Genomic DNA, 18,057 nt, shown 5'->3' with positions numbered 1-18,057 from the left:
AGGTTCTTGGGAGTTGTCCATTCCCTGTTTGTGAACTCATGATCTGGAACCATAAACCCGTGGCCTAAAAATTGTGAGAACTTAGAAAGTTATAGGTATCTATTACAGCAACACCGAAGTTATAAGATGGTCTTCCTCCTTTGAGATTTTAATATTCACTGATTACTTCAGCTACAAAACTGTACCATGTATTGAGGTGGGGTTTTGTCAACCGGCGTACCTCTTCATTAACATATTTAGAGAGCCATCATTGCTTTCTCGGCAGTGTGTGTTTGAAGAACCACTACAGAAGGTCTATCGCGAGTGATTACAATAAACGGAGAGTAGGCACCTTTTGGGGTTCATTATAGTATTTTGTATAATTATTGGTGCCCCCTTGAGAACTCTTACCTTTTGTCACTTTGGTTATTTCTGGAATCCTTACAGCTGCCCTCTCATTGCCTGAGGTACGGAGCCCTCCACTTCCGCCCCAGGGAGGTTGTTGTTGATTGGCGGGTGCTGATGATTGGCAGGTGTTGCTGATTGATTGGCGAGTGCTGCTGGGTGGGCTGCTGCTGACTGATTGGCCGGTGCTGCTGGTGCTACTGCTGCTGATTGGCGGATGATGAAGATTGGTGCTGATTGATTGGTGAATGCGTCTGGATGGGCTGCTGCTTCTGATTGGTCAGTGCTGCTGGTGCGGCTGTTGCTGATCGACAGCTACTGCTGATTGGCAGCTGCTGCTGATTGCATTGCCCTGCCATCCCTGCCTCTTGGAGTTTTAACAGTCGCCCCATTTGATCTCCAAGACCCCCAAGATGTAGGATATCAACAGGCATGTGCTTACACCATTCCACATGGTGACTTCAGAGTATCATCTGCGGCATACGGCAGTGTGGATGTGGCTGATTTGATTCCCTTTGTAGAATAAAAATCACAGCAGGTCAAGAAGGCTGTCGCTCAGATCTCAGTGTAAGCCAGTGATTCCCACAGTCTGAGCACCAGATCATGAGAACTTGCTAAATCGGCTCTTTGTCGGGAATGAAACCTAGGATTGTAACAGCCCTCTCAGGTGTCTCTGATGCGTGCTCGGGCTTGACACCACTTTATTCGGATGATCTGTGCACTTAAAATAACAGTAAGGCGGGGCTCCTACCTGCAGACCGATTACTTTAGGCTCCCTGGATTGAAGATGCAGTTTCAGGATTATTGAAAACATTTTTAGGTGATGCTCATGTGAAGCCAGAATTCAGAAGCATTGCTGTGCACGGGACAGTCTCTCTGTAGTCCGACTTCCTTCTGTCTCAGTGGTTCTAAGCACTAAGGCATCAGACAGGAGCCTAATCAGACACACGAAGCTTGGAATACAGTCATTTGCTGACTGTCACATAAAAGCTGTCAGTGCAAACATAAACCTCAGTATAGGAAAAAAAAACCCACACTGAACCCACAGATAGGTGCATACCTGCTTAGAAACACACCTATCAATTGTGATGTGTTGGTCATGGGAACATGTAGAGTTAAGTTTATGAATTCGAAGCACAAATTCTCAACAGGCCCTGACGGTTCATGCCAGGTTCACTATTTCATTGACAAAATTAAATTCTCACCACGGAAAAGCATAAAAACAGTAACAGAACTGTGCCTTTTTTTTTGCTGGGTGTCTCCACAAATTGGTCCAAATGACTGCAGATCCTGGAAAAGATCCTGCCGCTACTATTATTGCATAATATACTGTTGTTATTGGTCTCTTTGTGTAAAAATTATAATTTGATTTTTTTTTTTTTTTTTTTTTTTTTTTTTTTTTTTTGGAGCTGGGGACCGAACCCAGGGCCTTGCGCTTCCTAGGCAAGCGCTCTACCACTGAGCTAAATCCCCAACCCCTTGATTTTTTTTTTTTTTAAACTTAAGCTATGTTGTCAACTTTGGAAAAAAAAATCCTGATTTTCTGTATTGAGTTTGGCATTACAAAAATTAATAGCCACTTTGTTCTAGAAATATTAAACTTATTTTTTTCCCATTAGCACAAAGGTTACATCCTATACTAAATACATAAGGTCTTATATATGGAGGATCTGATCATAGAAACTAATGCGAAGTTCTCTAAATGTACAGTGTACATAAAAGTAATCATATATTTCTGGCGTGTCCCTGAAAGGGATAAGACCTGACTTCCGTGCCGGAAGGGATCCCGGATGTGAACACTCTCGGCACCAGGATTCTAGTGCACGATGGTGGTTTTGCACAGTGGAGGGTCTCCATCCCCAGGCATGTTTTCCTAAGTAGAGGCTACTATCCGGAACTGACATAAGTCAGCTTGAGTTCTCATTACGGATTGACGCTGAGAATGAGAACATTACCAGGAAATCAGACGACCATCGATGTCATCATTGGACAGCCAGTGACGTCATTGTACGTTTTGCAAATAACTCTTCTTATAGGTTCTTGTCTGGTCACCTGGTTCCTCTCACAGACTAAGCATTCTTATCACGGCCCCTCTACCGCCGTGGATCTCTACTTAGCACTAAGTCATGAGGAACACGTGAGGAGCACGCGCCCTGAGGCTACAGGTGTAAGAGGTAGATGCAAGGGCGCTGACCCAGACACTTTGCGTATTTATTCAGGCCAAGCTTGCTTAAACAGAGATAGGACAGCTTTATGTATAGGAAAGGAACAGTTAAGCAGAACCCAGGGAGGCTTATCTTTCAATTATCTGGTGGCGATACTTAAATTTACTTTTATGGCACACTAAATAGCATCCCTAAAAAGCAAACGTAAAAGCCTATGTTGCTAATGTGCCTCTAAGGAGCAGCTTATCCATTTGTAAAGACCCCAGCGTCTAGTGTTGCTATAAATAACTTCGTTATCTATAGTAGAAACTCATCTATCACCATTTTAATTAGAAGGTGACTAAGAAAGTCAGCGTTTAACAAAGGCATCTGTAACGTTCCGTGATGGTAATAATGGCCTTGAAGTCCAAGGGAAAAGTTCCCCAAATTTCTTCTCATTTACATGCGCTTTGTGTTCCATTATTATTAGTTTCTATATAAAATTATTGACATTGTTCCTTTAATTGCTTTTCTAAACACAGTATAATCATAGTGATGGGGATTTTGGAAGACTGGGAAAGCAGAGAGAAGAAAGCACTCAGCCGATGCTCTCCCACTTGGCTCTCCCAGAAATTCTTTGCACAAACAAGCATGCTCTAATTAGTACCATTGTCTGCACACCTTCAGGTTACTCCTTGGGATTATTTAACAATGTATATTAGGTTTGGTTTCCTCTCTCTTGGCATTTTATAATTTTTTTTTGGTGATTATATCATATTCTATGACTGTAAACGCAACACAGATTTCCCTCTTTGTGGACATTTGGGTGCTCACTTGTTTACTCCTGTTAAAAGTAGTCGGTCATTTTCATACATCGGCTCCTGGCTACATCATCTTTAAGATCCATTCCCCAGGGGCGATGTGCTAGGTCTCAAGCTCTGGTGTTCATGGCTACACATCTGCAGGAGCGTTACCCAGACGAACTGCCGACCAGGCAGAGTGCCCCGACGGTTTCTGCTTTGCTCCTTGCTAATGCTTAGGGCTAGAGCTGTTTTAGCCGGTTTGATCTTTGGGGGATTACATTGTACCCACGTGTATACTTCTTTGCTGTTGCTTATCTTAAGAATAATTAAGAAGGGGAAGGAGTAGGTCTGAAATTCAGGCAACAAGTATTCTAGCTGTTGTCCAAAGGTTTGGACGATTTTAGAAATTTATGTAACACTGCTCTTCTTTGGCGTTACAAGGGTGCAGTTATCTCAAAGACACTTAAGAGGTCATTCATTCATTCATATATTCTCTCTCTCTCTCTCTCTCTCTCTCTCTCTCTCTCTCTCTCTGCTACTGCTTCCATTAGATTTTATCGACTATTCTAGAAACTGGAGCTGTGATGGTTTGGATGAAAATATCCCGATATAGTCTCTGGCATTTGAATGCTGGGTCCTCGGCAGTACCAACTCAGGGACTCTCAGGAGGTGGGGCCTTGTTGGAGAAAGTATGTCATTGGAGACATGCTTTGAGAGTTTAAAGGCTTGCACTAGTTCAAGTTTGCTCTGTCTGCTTTGAGCTTGCTGTTTAAGGTATGAGCTCTCACCTTGCTGGTCCAGGCACCAGGTCTGCCTGTTGATGTGCTTCCCCACCTCGATGATGATCAGCCCTTGCTCCTCTGAACTGTAAGCCCAGAATGATCCTTATAAATTGCTTTGGTCGTGGTGTTTTATCAAAGCAATAGAAAAGTAACTAATACAGGAGCTCAAGGAATTTTTGCAAACTGGAGAATCTACACACGTGGACCTCAGTACACGCATGCGCCTCACTATGCCCTGGGTCTCAGTACACGCATGCGCCTCACTAGCATCTGCGTCCTTATCCCAGGTCTTTTAATTAGTTACACATTTCCTCTCATCAAAGAAAAGACAGTTGTTAAATATGCATCCTTGAAACTGCACATACGACAGTGTAAAATGTATTCACAGAAGTAAAAGAATAACGCTATGGTTTGAATGAAGAAAGTCTCCTTCTCCCAGACCCAGGGGTTTAAATACCTAGTCCCTGAAGTTGAGATTGTTTTGGACATGGGGCCCAGCTGTCAGACATAGAGCCACCAGGGCCAAGAGTGAGGGTTTTAGCTTGGCTCTGTTTCTAGGCTCCCTACTTCCTGGTCAGTTGCTAAGAGGAGGGAATTGTATGAGCCTCCCTTAACCCTCAGGAGGTGTCTGCTGTTGGCCTGCTCCATCGTGGTGGGCTGAATTCCCTGAAGTGGGAAGCCATAGCCCTTCCTCCCTTAAGGTACCTCTGTCAGAAATTTGGGCACATTATTGAGAAAAGCTACTACCATTGACAGCATCGTTAGGAACAGTCCTTAGCTTCCAGGTGAGCTTTCGGATCAGATCTCTGCCTTCCCTCTTTTCAAAATTATCCCGATTTTGTGTTAATCATTTCAATGGTTTTTAAGTATTAATAATCTTTCCAATACACACATCTTTCCCTCAGTAAGCATAGTTGGGGTGACTAGGAGAGCACTAGCAACGTAAGGGGAGGCCACTTCCTGTGATTTCTTAAGAGACCATGGATTGTGGTAATGATCTCTCTTTCGGCCACTTCATAGCTGTGTGGATGGTGCTTCCTGGATGAAGTAAGGTCAATCAGCAGACGCGCACTAGTTCACCCATCCGGTAAGGGAACTAAAAGCAACACGCCACACTTAATGGTGGATTTTCAGGACGAGGCCATGCCTTGCTCCTGGGGAGTGTCCCTCCTTCCCCCCTTTTAAGGAGTGGCTCAGGGATGATGGAAATGGAGCTCCTGAGGGCTTTGCAGAAGGAAGTGTTTCTGTTAGGAGCTTCTCCTCCAGTTGAAACATTTCCTGTTTCAGGACCCTTACCAGTCCCATAAACATTTTTATGCTTCAGAGAAAATTCAGGAAAAAAAAATGGTGTCTCAAACTTTGTAAAAAAAAACCCTTGCCAATTCAGTCCCATGTACAAATATCGAGCACCATTCCAAAGGGTAGGCACTGTGACGGATGGGCTACTCTCTCTGACTCATGGCATCCAGAAGATATGCCATCGGAGAACCCACAGATAGCTCAAAATCGTACCCCTGGCATGTTGTATTTGGCAGTGTTGGTTCCAGACACGATGTGCAGCTAGAGTAGCATTTGGGAGGCTGAGGAAAGACAGCGGTGAGTTCAAGGCTGGGCAGGCTATGCCCAGAGATCTTGTCTCCAAAATGAAAGTGGCTATGCTGTTTGGGGGACACAGAACAAAGAGAGCTGAGAGGGACGTTTGAGGTTAGATCTGAAGTGCAATCAAGGCTGAGTGAAGAGCTGAAGATAACTCCTTTACTCAGAGAGGGCTGCAGTGAGTGTAGAGGTCAGAGAGTGGGTGACACAGGGCGGGTCGCATGACTCAAAAAGTGGGTAGGAACTAACCCGTGCACAACCTCAGATCTGCTAGGCGGAGCCACAGAATGTGACAAGTCCTGGTTAACCTTACCTGTCTGTGAACCCTGTGAGCTACAGTAATAACCATCAGACACGCTCACTGGTGGAAGAGTGTCATGCGCATCCTGGGAGCAACCAACTGATTAAAGTCTTTTCTCATCAAGATGAAGCCCATATTTGGCCTCAGTACTGAGCAAAGAACCTAAGGTTAGACAGGCACTAGGGAGGAATGACAGCTATTACTCTGTTACATGGACACAGTATCAAACCAGCTCTTAATGATTTATTGTTACGTCTGTAGAGTATGGCATTTTTTCAACCCTAATCAAAGAAGCCTCTCTCTTCAGAGACTCTCCACTGGCAAAGTTGCAAGAGAACAAAAGACTTCAGAATGTTCGCCCCTAGAAGGGCATCATGCATACCCTTCTCACCTCCTCCCAAGCCTCAGGGCTGAGGTGGCATGGGACAGGAAGGCTGTAAGAGCCAGAGGCAGAGATGATTACAAGAAAATGTCCTCTTCTGAAGACAGCAGGGCAGTCACATATATGACCTCACGGCAGTTGTGATAGATAGCATGCAGAAGACCCGTGCAAACTCAAACCATACAGGATGCTGGCCTGGAGGAGGGATGTGCACGAGGTCCCACCCTTAACCTAGGAGAGACTTGTAATTGACAGCTGTTGGCTGTTGACAATGGAGTTTGTTTTCACTAAGTGTAGCCCCTGGAAGTCAATCATGCTTCATGGGAAGCCATACATCCCAGTGAAAGTGCCTGGCATTTTCTGTTTTCTGATGGATTTGGACCAAAGGCCGCACAGTTTGAAGAGAGGGGAGAGCTGGGAAGAGTTGTGGGATGGGTTGGGGAGCCTCAGAGCACATTGTGGGTGAATATTTCTGAGAACTGGCAAACAAATAATTCAGGGAAGAGCCACCCACACATTTCACAAGATAGCAAACTCGAGCGGAGGAAGCCAGGGAACACTCGGGGCTCGACAATGGGAACCTTTGTCAGGGGGCTACGGGAAAGGTAATGGTCAGGGTATGGAGCCGTGGTTAAAGTGAGGACATCCAGGAAGTGTCGTTGGTAAGCTAAGGATATCGTGTGAAGTAGGTGTGAACAGTCTCCCAGGTTCTTGGCTTACATAACAGAATGAGTAAGACACGAATACAAATGAGCTGTTTTTTTTTTTTTTAATAGACTTCCATGCTAGACTTATTTATAAATTTGACTTCTTCAAATTAGATGCCCTCTAGTGTTTGTTATGATTTTGATATGAAATGTCCCCCTGATGTTTCATGTGTTCAAGGCATAGACAGTCTCCAGTGCAGTGTATACAGGTCAGGTTATAGAAAGTGATTAGGGCTTTGCCCTCACTGAGGGCTTAGTCTGTTGATGGATTTATAACTCACCAGACTATGACGGGGTATGGAAACTGGTTTACTGAAGAGCACGGGTGGCTGGAGGCGTGCCTTTGAAGGATCTGGCTTATCTTGAGCCTTTTCCTTCTCTTTGTTTCCTGTAGTGAGGTGAGAGCAGAATCATCTGTCAAATGCCTCTGCTGACGTCATATCCTGCTTCACCACCGCTTCAACGCGGTGCAGTCAGCTGAGACCAAAAGCCAAAATATTTCTTCATTGACCCTGTTTATCCAAGGCCTGTTGTCATAGTGATAAAAAAGTGATGGATGTCCTTGTCGCTTGGTGGCATTAAAGGACCTGTGAGGCACAATGTCACAAGAAGGACAAGGGAGACCCTGCGAGGGAGGGCTGGGTTTCTGCTGCGCTCATCCCCATTCCCGGAGCTGAGTGCGTACGTGTGTGCACATGCACATGCATGTGTGCACGGCACAACGCCTGGGGGATCATCGGCTCTTTCTCCACCCAACCTAAATCACAGGGCTCCTCTAGGATTCTGTCTGTCAGAATGCCATTTCCAAGATCAAGATGGGTTAAGAATAGAACAGTCTGGTTTGACTTCACGAATAAACATCTAGCAAAATGCATCTCTATGGCAAACCAAGGCAGGCACTTCTTGTATGGGTTAATGGAGGGAGAAAGTATATAATTGAGACATACCTAATCATGTTTTATAAATTAGAAATAATTTCGAATTTAAGTTCTTTCTTTTGATATTTAAAAACGTGGCTAAATTTGCTATTAACTCTCTATACTATAGGAACGCTTTGAAGAAGTTCATATATAACAAAGACTGAAGACTATGACCATCATAAAATGAGCCCAAGGGTGCATGACCTCCGTCACCCTCAGAAGGAGCTCTGAGATTTAAAAGATTGTCTTAGTTAGGGTTTTACTGCTGTGAACAGAAACCATGACCAAGCTGGCTTACAGGTTCAGAGGTTCAGTCCCTTATCATCAAGGCAGGAGCATGGCAGCCTCCAGGCAGACATGGGGCTGGAGGAGCTGAGGGTTCTGCCTTTTGTTCTGAAGGCTGCTAGTAGAAGGCTGGCTTCTAGGCAGCTGAAGGCATTAAAGCCCACACCCACAGTGACACACCTATTCCAACAAGGCTACACCTCTTAATGGTGCCACACTCCCTGGGCCAAGCATATACAAGCCATGACAGCCCTACAGATGAGAAAGAAATTAAGTTCTTTCAGGAAATCGAAATGATTTGTGATGCCCATATCAGCCATCTGTCCTCATTCCTCTCCCCGAGAATGTGTCTCTTAGCATCTCTAGAGTTGTCTGTTCATCCCTGTGCAAGAATGTCTCAGGATGTCTCCACATAGCCAGGTACCTAGATGAGCCATGGATGGGAAGTAGGAATATTTGATTTTAATATTTATTTTTATTTTATGTGTATCATTGTTTCACCTGAGCATATTCAACCTGTACCATGTGGTGTGGTGCCAAAGGGGGTCAGAAGAAGGTGTTACATTCTCTGGAGTTACAGACCAATGGTAGCTGCCGTGTGGGTGCTGAGAACTAAACCCAGGTCCGTTGAGAGATTTACTAGTGTGCTCTTTGCCTCTGAGCCATTGTGGAAGCAGGGATGTTTTACCTGCATGGTTTTTCATTGGATCCAGGGATTCACTTTGTGTTTAGAGAAAAACACAAAAAAGTTTTTAAAAGCTGTCAAGACAAAGCTAAGGTTTCTGTAGACCACTGTCAAAACCACGTGTTACCAGGCTACACACGTCACAGTTTGTATCTTTGCAACTTTGTGCTTATTCAAAATAATTGTACATTCTGGCTTTCTTGCCACCCTGGGCTCGAATCTGAGAGCAAACTGAGAAGCACACTTTTCAGCGAGGCAAACATCTTCAATAAGTGGAATTGTTGTAGCTTCTAAAAGTATACCTGAGGACATTTTCATAATATCGTAGTTACACTAAACCCTTCAACATTACTTAAGTCTTGCACATGACTAAGCCAGGTTTATACATGAGTGAAATCGAGGAACAGGGGAGACTTGATAGTGGCTAATGAATTACTGAATCGAGAAATAAAATTTGCAGACGCTGCGAGCAGGAACCACGTCTTGTGTCTAGTTAGAAGCTGTCGTTGTAGTGGGAGCCACACCCTCGGTTGGGCTATACCATATATGGCAGTGCCGTGACACAGCCTCATCCCTAACAACACTGAATGCTGGAGTTTCTGGTTTATAGTTTTTAAGAGCAAAAAAGAGCTCCATAGCATAAAAACAACCAAGGGTGAGGAGGGAGACTTGTAAGTACATCCTTCTCCAGAGACAGACTGACTGGAAGTACAGAATTCCCCAATGAAGCCTCCAGAAGAGACACCAAGACCCAGCAGACATCCTAACTCTAGTGGTACTAAATCAAAATACATGTGTCTGCATGGATACGTCACACACACACACACACACACACACACACACACACACACAAAGGAGAGAGAGAGAGAGAGAGAGAGAGAGAGAGAGAGAGAGAGAGAGAGACTCCAGACCCAGAGAAACTACAAGGCAAAGGTATGTTTTGTCTTTAGTTGCTAATTTTATGGTAATTAACACATAACAACAACAAAAATCCTCAGGTTTTAGCATTTAACAGAAAAGTACTTCTAGCAGAAAGACCTAAATATGTAGGAGAGACATTTGGAACCTGCTGAGCATGGCGGAAGCTGGGAGACGTGTGTGAGTGTTGTGGAGAACAAAAACAATACTGGAAACATATGACTCTGTTGATGACGCCTGTTGCTGCTAAGGTGAGGAACATGAGGGCATTTAAGAACGAATGCCCACCCTGGGTAAAACTTGGGACATCAACCTGGCAGGCAGTTGCAGGCAGTCTGAGGACACCCTGTGCTAATTTTATATGTTAACTAAAGTATTAACGTTTGTGGGAAAACTCTGCTAGTTAAGGTCTGAATCCACCCTGACAGGATAGCCTCTGGGCTCTGTGCAAATGCGAGACTCCCTTTATTTGGCTGGGCTTGTCCTATTTGGCTGGGCTTGTCCTTCTCCGACCTAAGCCCCCACATACCTCTCTACCTGAGGAAGCCATGCAGCTTTAGTCTGATTACAGGATCAAATTCCTTTCTCCTGATAAAATGTTCGGCCAGCACCTGAGATTCCTGAAATGCTTCCCCATGCTAATGAGGCATGCCATGTACCCACAATCCTCCAGCCAATGACCTTTACCCATCCTGGATGTTCCTACCTTCAGTTCCCCCAATCTTTGTAAGCCTTGAATCACCCTTAGTAGTTCATCGGCCTCCTGATTGCTGGTCCCAGTGTGGTCATTCACTGTCCTTACTCACGGGGCTTCTGCACGTCCATCCCCACACTGTCTCTGCTTCCCCTGTCCTCACGGACAGAATCCGCCAACAAATCATGAGCACAAGGAGACCCAAATACTTTCTGAATGTAGCGTGGGAAGTTCTCCTTAGCTACTAGCTAACCTCGGATGCACCTTGGGAGCTATCCACCTTGTATTTTCGAGGCAGGGTCTCTCACTGGTCTGGGAGTCATTGATTAGGCCAGGCTGGCTGGCCAGTAAACTACAACAATCCTCCTGTCTCCTCCTCTCCAGCACTGGAGCCCAAGCACACACAACCACACTGGACTTTAAGAAGGACTTAGTTTTATATGTATCCGTATTTGCCCCCCCATGTCTGTTTGCATACCATGTGCACGCCCGGTGCCTGCAGAGGCAAGAGAGGGTTTTAGGGTTCTTGGAACTATGGTGACAGCTGCCATGTGGGTACTGGGAACCAAACTTGGGGTCCTCTGCAAGAATAGAATAGAAAGTGGTCTTAACCATTGAGCCATCTTACCAGCCTCGGCACCCCCCCCCCCTTATGTCAATTCCGGGGCTAGAATTCATTTCTCACATTTGTATGACGGCAACTTGCCCACTAAGTTGTAAATGTCCTCATTTTTGAAGTCAGAACTCATGGCAAACCATGACACGACGACGTCAATAAAGGCAGGCATTGCTTTGGAGCTTGGCTTTCATGTTTACCACGTGAGGAACGTGACAGGATGAGGTCATGCAGGCCTTTGCAATGCCATCTGATTTATTCACCGGTGGAGCCGGTGTCAGACAGAGCAGTGCTTCCCGGCTAGACTAAAAGCATTCAGAAACACAAAGCACCCTTTCTCCTAGAACTGAAATATGACAGCCCACAATGGCCCTTTTGAAGCCATTGTAGGGAACTGAATATTTATATAAATGTATTTTGCTATCATCCCTAACCCATCAAAGTCTGCATACCACAGAGTGAATGTGTGAATCTCTAACCCCGACTACAGGATCATTCCGCATTTCAGCCAGACGGGGCCTTGGATGTGAGGCATGAGGCGTGTGTGAACTCTGGGCACTAAAACCACACAGAACGGCAACCACTCCACACCGGAGACAAGAGCTTTCAATGCATTTGCCATTTTTATTTCGCGATGCGGTGACATCATTCACGACGGGCTGTGATGCAGTTGACAGTGTAGTGGACAATATATCTTTCTGGAGGCTATTTATAACTGAACACTAAATATTTTAATTACAGTGGAAATTCTGTACAATTTAAGGCTTGGCTCTGAACTAGATTGTAAGTATGGACCAGATTTGTAAATAAAACACCTTTTTGTTCAAGTAAAAGAAGAAAAAAAAAATCAATGAAAAAGAAAAAAGAACAGAAAGTAAAAGTAGCCAGACAGGTATTCCCTGGAGTGAATTTTCATAATATTATAAACTAACAAAAAATATGTATTTTCTTCCCACACAAATGATAATTTACATTATTGAGGGTTTGCTTAGGTAATTCTGGGAATCTTTCTGGGTCGAATGGAGACCAGAGCAAGTGTGGAAGAAGAAACCACATCAGTGTGCTAAAACCAATGCTGCCTTACAGCAAATTAGAGACATAAAGCAAGGTTTGTAAGCATTAAACATTTCTAGAGGGTCAGAGAGTTGTGACTGCTTATGGGCGAGAATAACAAAACCAGATTAGACAAGGACACGATTCAAGTTGTTTACTGGATAAGGTTGGTTATTGGCACATCTAATCTGGGGTAAATCTGACACACCGAAAGGACCTAGACGGCTGACAGCATTGTAGGGTGATTACCATTTATTGTAAACAGAGAATTTGTCATCTATGAAACTGCAACTTTGTTGAGACTTTTAATAATAAACTAGGAAAGGCATGAGTTGTTGATGGGTTACATGAGATCACGGCTTACACTGTTGGTTATGAACGTGCAGGTAGAGTTGAAAACGGAGATATTTTGGTGAAAATTAAAAGTGCTGCTCCTTTGTGATTTTTTTTTTTTTATCGTTGCTTCATGCAGTATCAGTTTAATGATGCTGATTTTGGATTGCTTTATTATGGGAAGATCTCTCTGCCAGGGTCTTTCATTTAACGGTCAAAGTCAGCTCTCCTGGATCGGAATTTTCCACGGACGGTTATGAGTCAGTTGGGTTAGAAGAGGGAATCCCACATAGGCTCCGGTTTTCCTGACGGCTTACACGACTGGGTTCACGTGCTAGCTGAGTTATTCCTGTGGGAGGAGAAAAAAAAGATTTCACTACTTTCTCATTGGAAAACATCCGAGTAGTCACAAAAAGTACCTCGGAAGCTCGAGCGCTCACACCGGCAGCCTGAAAACTGCATCACCCAAGCCCACTGCGGGGGAGTGGGGGGAACGATCTTTCATTCCCTTTTGTTTTCAAGAATTGTATTAACTTAAATCTGAGTGGGTTTAGCATTTACTTTCTTATTTTAAAGAGATATTACTCATGAATCTAAATGCTAAACCTGAGATGAAACCGGAAAAAAAAAATCCTTTTCAATGTCTTATTGCAGAAGCACAGGAGCAAGTTGCTACAACGGCATTAGTCAGCATTCGCAGCACACCCAGGGATGCACACGGCCACCTGAGTGCTTGCATGGGAGGTCGGCATACACGACAAGGCTGTGCACACAGAGGGTAGAGTTTGCTCACGACGCCGACCACACAGCTTGGCAAGGCATGCACTTCCAGGAAGGAAACAGAACCACAGGTCTGCATGTTTGCCTCCTCCCCCAACCCCCAGACAAAATAGTGTACCCCAGAGAAAGTCACTCACGGAATGCAGGAGATATAAGACATTCAAAAAAAAAAAACGAAAGTTAGTGCTCAGTTCCGAACCAAACCAAACAGTCGGAGGCACAGACATTTATCTTGGAAGGGTGAGGGCGCTTCCAAGGGGCGATGCTGTATCAAAAGCAGGAAGGGGCACGGCTAATCCCTCTACAGCTACAAGCTGAACATGGATTCAGCTAGTCGTTAGAACCCGCTGTGGTTCTTACCAGGCACAAGGGCAGGGGAAGTCAAATTTGACAATTCAAATTTGGGTAACGAGGACAAGGGGAAGCCCAGACGGCGAGAGTGGCGGCAGTAAGGCCTGTGCAAGCAAGGAGCCTCCTTTCCTCACTGGCGTGGGTGCCCCCTCTCCCCCTCACAGGGGGACACAACCCTGTGCTGACACAACCCTGAAGACCGAACCTCTACAACCCGGGACCCACGAAACAGTTCTCCTCCTTCTTGCTTGCCAGGCCCGACAGGCGCCAGTGAGAGAATGAAGGAGAGGGCGGATCAGGCGAAGGTTGGGAGGGAGTGCCCCATGCCGCATGCCACCGAGGCGAGCCTGGAGAGTCCGTGCCACCTCTTACCTGCGGTCAATCCTCTCCATCTTCTGGTGTGATTTCTGTCTCTTTATGGACCACTACTTTGGTTACTGACATGTCGGGGTGCTGCTCTTTGGCCTCTTTAATTGCCTGAGCCAGCGCCTATCCCCGGGAAATCACAGGAGGGCAAAAACAAAAAGGAGGTGGGACATGCATGAGCAGTAGAGCAAGATGTAGACTTACACAAGCTAAATCTATCCCCACAGTTAACACCGAGGCACAACGGTCGAGGGAGGGGTCAAAGGCATCTACTGGAAGGTTAACTCGGAAACTTATTGTCGAATACGCGCTGGGCTGGGAAGATTAGCACTGGGAACCCAAAGGGCCAACATGGTCACGTTTATCCCTCTGACAGAGCGTTTACCGTCTCGCCCATACTACCTGGTCATGGTCAATGTCGGCATCTCCCGTGATGACTATTCGCTTCTCAATCCTCGTCTCCGAAATGCCTCCTTTCACAGTCTAAAGGAAGCAGAAGAGCTCTGTGAGCTATCCGCTGGGGTGACGGGAGAATATGGTGGCGGCGTGAGGCCTAGCTGCCATTCGATCTTAGAGAACTAAAATAGGAGTCGACCACAGACGTTTAATGTGTTTACTTTCAAAAGTGAGGGTAGGGTTGAGTTCTTCGGGTTTGGTAGGGCCAGTTTCTGTGAGATCCACTCTACGCCCACCACTGGAGAGAGCACTGAGGACCCTCAACAGAAATTAGCATAGGGTGGGAGATGCATGGTAAATACATGTGTTTTAAAGCTCACTTTTTTGTATTAAGCGTTTTTTTACTGGGCATTTTATGTATTTACTTTTCAAATGTTATCCCCTTCCCCCCCTCTCCCATATCCCCTCCTTCCCCTGGTTCTATGAAGATTAGAGCTCACTTTAATAGAGCTATCTGTGCAGCCTAATCTGTCCACGGCTCTGATGAGCGATGGCTTTCCCCAGTGGTCAGGAACGCTGTTGGGTGTCTCCCCACTTACTTTGGTGATATGTGTGGTGGTGGTAGTACTCGTGGTTTCAGACGTGATCGTCTGGGCGCTCATTAGCACACCTGGCTCCAGATCTGCCCCAGGATCGACCTAAGCGAGATAGGAACACACACAGCACACGGGCACCGTTATATTTCCTCTCCTCAGGACCGGTCTGTTCTTTAATGCACTACAGTGAGTGAACACAGCCCTCCCACCTAGGACTCAATCAACCACAGACGGAAAAACACTCGAAATCTATCTGCAAGCAGACCGAACGCGTGCAGACCCTGGCCAAATAGTGGAGCGTGACAACTGCCCGCTTAGCATTCATATTGTGCAAGGCTGTCCAAGCCACCTAGAGATTATTTAAATGGTGCCAAGGATGTTCGCAAGTTACAAGCAAATGCTGTATTACTCTAGGTGAGGGACTGCAGCACCCATGGATGGAACACGCTTCTTCGGAAGGAAGAGTTGCTTCTCACCATCCTTGCACAGTTCAGATGAAAGGTGAGAGCTGCCAAGAGTAAGCTCTAGGCAATGAGGGTCAACAAACTGAGACTTAATAAATGTGAGCTGAGTGTGGCTGAGTGAGCCCTCTTCCTCATCCATAGCTGTACACTCAGGTTATCTGAGGCCTAGGCTGAGCACCGACACCTCCATAATCAGCGATCAAACTAACGGTTGCACTGCACTGTTCTTCAAGACGAGGCTTGGCTGCAGGATCCTCCAGCCTTTTAGACTGATGCCATGTAGTTAAGCTTGAATGCCCGAGGCCATGCGGTCGCCAGGTACTCACAGACCGTCTTACCTGAGAAGACTCGTACGTGATGGTTTTCGTCTCTGTGTGGACCACTGGCATCTCCTTGGTAGAGGTCTCTAGCTTCACTCCTCCTGGAGAGACACTGCCCACACTTATGCTTTCTACCTTCACAGTGGACGACTGTATTGTGGGAAGCAAGGGGAGAGGTTATGGAGGCGTGCGCACAATTTGAGCTGCTTGCTCTTGGTTCACTGTGCTCTGTACTAAGTGAGGAGGTAAGATGGGGTTCCTGGCACAGAACAAATCTATGTTAGCCTCTCCGAGTTACAGTGTTGCTAATGTAGATTGTTCAAGGCAATGGAAACATTTGAAAGGAAATTAAAGAATAAGCTCTTCCTTCTGCCCAATCGCATATGCGAACACTGATGCTGTTAAACTTATAGATGAGTTCTTAAATTAGCAACCAAGGACGATGAGGCAAGTATTACATCATCGGTTGCCACCCACCGATGTTTGGAGAATCTCAGTAAAAGGATAAAGGATGAGGTTCTGTAAGTGGAAGGAGAGATTTCTGGTATTCCTATTAAAGTCAATAATAGATCAGAAATAAATGCCAAGTTTTCTTTTTAAAATCTATTATTATTAGTGTGTGTATGTGTACATGTGTATGTATATGTGTGGGTATATGTGTGTATGTGTGTGTATGTATGTGTATGTGTATATATATGTGTATATGTGTGGGTATATGTGCATGTGTATATGTATGTGTATGTGTGTATGCATATGTGTGTATAGGTATGTGTATTTGTGTGTATATGTGTTTGTATTTGTGTATGTATATATGTGTATGTGTACATATGTGTGTATGTATATATGTGTGTATATGTGTGCATGTATGTATGTTGTGTGTGTATGTATTTGTATATATACGTGTGCATATGTACACATGTGTATGTACATATGTGTATGTATATGTATGTATATGCATATATGTGTATGTATGTGTGCATGTGTATATGCATGTATATGTGTGTGTGTGTGTGTGTGTGTGTGTGTGTGTGTATTTTAGAGGACAACTCTCAGAACATGGTTCTCTCCTTCCACCGTAAGTCCCAGGGACCAGGGATTGAACTGAGGTCATCAGGCTTGTGTGACAAGCACTGCTAGCCACTGAGCCATCTTCGTGGCCCTCCAAATCTTCAATGTGTAATCATGGGTCTCCCATGTTTTCACAGTCATAATTTCAAAGACAGAAATCGCATCCTAGAATTACACATCAACACTTACTAGTTTCTGTGAACCAAAATCATGGAAACCCTGACATGTCATGCAAAGGAAAAGAACAGAAAGGAAGACTAAAGGCTGTGCACGACGGGGCGTAACATTAAATCTAGCTCCACTTTAACTCCGATCTGAATCTCGGCATCACAGGAAGAGAGTAACGACCACTTACCTCAAAATGAGACTTTTGTTCCAAACCCTCAGAAGAGTAGATGGCCGACACCTGATCCTCCTCCTGGGAGACAGTGGCTGGTTGTTCCTGCTCAGGGGCAGACTTGTCAGCCTCCTCTCCTCTCTGTTCCTTAGCTGCTTCTGTCACAGAAGAGCCCTCCTTCCCATTCCCACTGTGACGGTCTGCGGGTACTGATTCTGTGGCATCCACATCATCCCTGGCTGTGTGAGAAGCGTCTCCACTGGCGTGCACGTTCATCACGTGCCTCTCCTCTACCAGCACCGTTTCCTGCAACACCTTCTCCGTGCTGAGGGGCTGAGGGTATGGGGTGGGTTCCACCTCTGTTTCAATGGTCTCAGTCTTCGTTTCCAGTTTCTGTATGGGAAGAGTACAGGGTCTGGATGGGTGACCTTTTATAAAATGAAACAAACAAAACCCCTGAAGTTCCCCTGCTAGGATGTTCACAGCCACCATCAAGAGCTCACAGGCACAAATGCTGATGGAAATAAAAATTAGCTTTCCTTCCTTCCTCTCACCAGCTCTGAGGTGAGCCTGTTTGATACACACACTGGGTCTTGCATAGCTTCCTCTGAGACAAAATGTTTCTAAAAGCTAAACGCTATTGAAGTCTCCTGACACAGTTGCTTTTGAGTACAGGAAGCACATTCTTGAGGTGGAGTGGAAGGAACACGATGGATACATGGAGCAGGCAAAGCGCAACCACTGAGGACACCTTTGGGATGCAGGAAGGCAAGGCG

General features: G+C 45.3%; 1 protein-coding gene across 1 annotated transcript in view; it reads right to left on the bottom strand.

Moving 5' to 3' along the window:
* Window positions 1-11,821: 11,821 nt before the first annotated feature.
* The window catches only part of Epb41l3 (erythrocyte membrane protein band 4.1 like 3), a 123,654-nt gene continuing 117,418 nt past the window's right edge, over window positions 11,822-18,057 (bottom strand). Inside the window, exons 18-23 of the mRNA XM_032901729.1 lie at window positions 17,300-17,674; window positions 15,895-16,026; window positions 15,096-15,194; window positions 14,503-14,583; window positions 14,107-14,223; window positions 11,822-12,952 (exon numbers count right to left, since the gene is read on the bottom strand). Of these exons, the coding sequence (XP_032757620.1) occupies window positions 14,113-14,223; window positions 14,503-14,583; window positions 15,096-15,194; window positions 15,895-16,026; window positions 17,300-17,674 (798 nt within the window). The 3' untranslated portion in view covers window positions 11,822-12,952; window positions 14,107-14,112. The remainder of the gene's footprint in view (window positions 12,953-14,106; window positions 14,224-14,502; window positions 14,584-15,095; window positions 15,195-15,894; window positions 16,027-17,299; window positions 17,675-18,057) is intronic.

The sequence above is a fragment of the Rattus rattus genome, chromosome 4 (genome assembly GCF_011064425.1).
Source record: "Rattus rattus isolate New Zealand chromosome 4, Rrattus_CSIRO_v1, whole genome shotgun sequence".
NCBI lineage: Eukaryota > Metazoa > Chordata > Mammalia > Rodentia > Muridae > Rattus > Rattus rattus.
The sequence above is the reverse complement of the archived record's forward strand: the minus strand, read 5'-3'. Positions and strand labels throughout refer to the sequence as shown.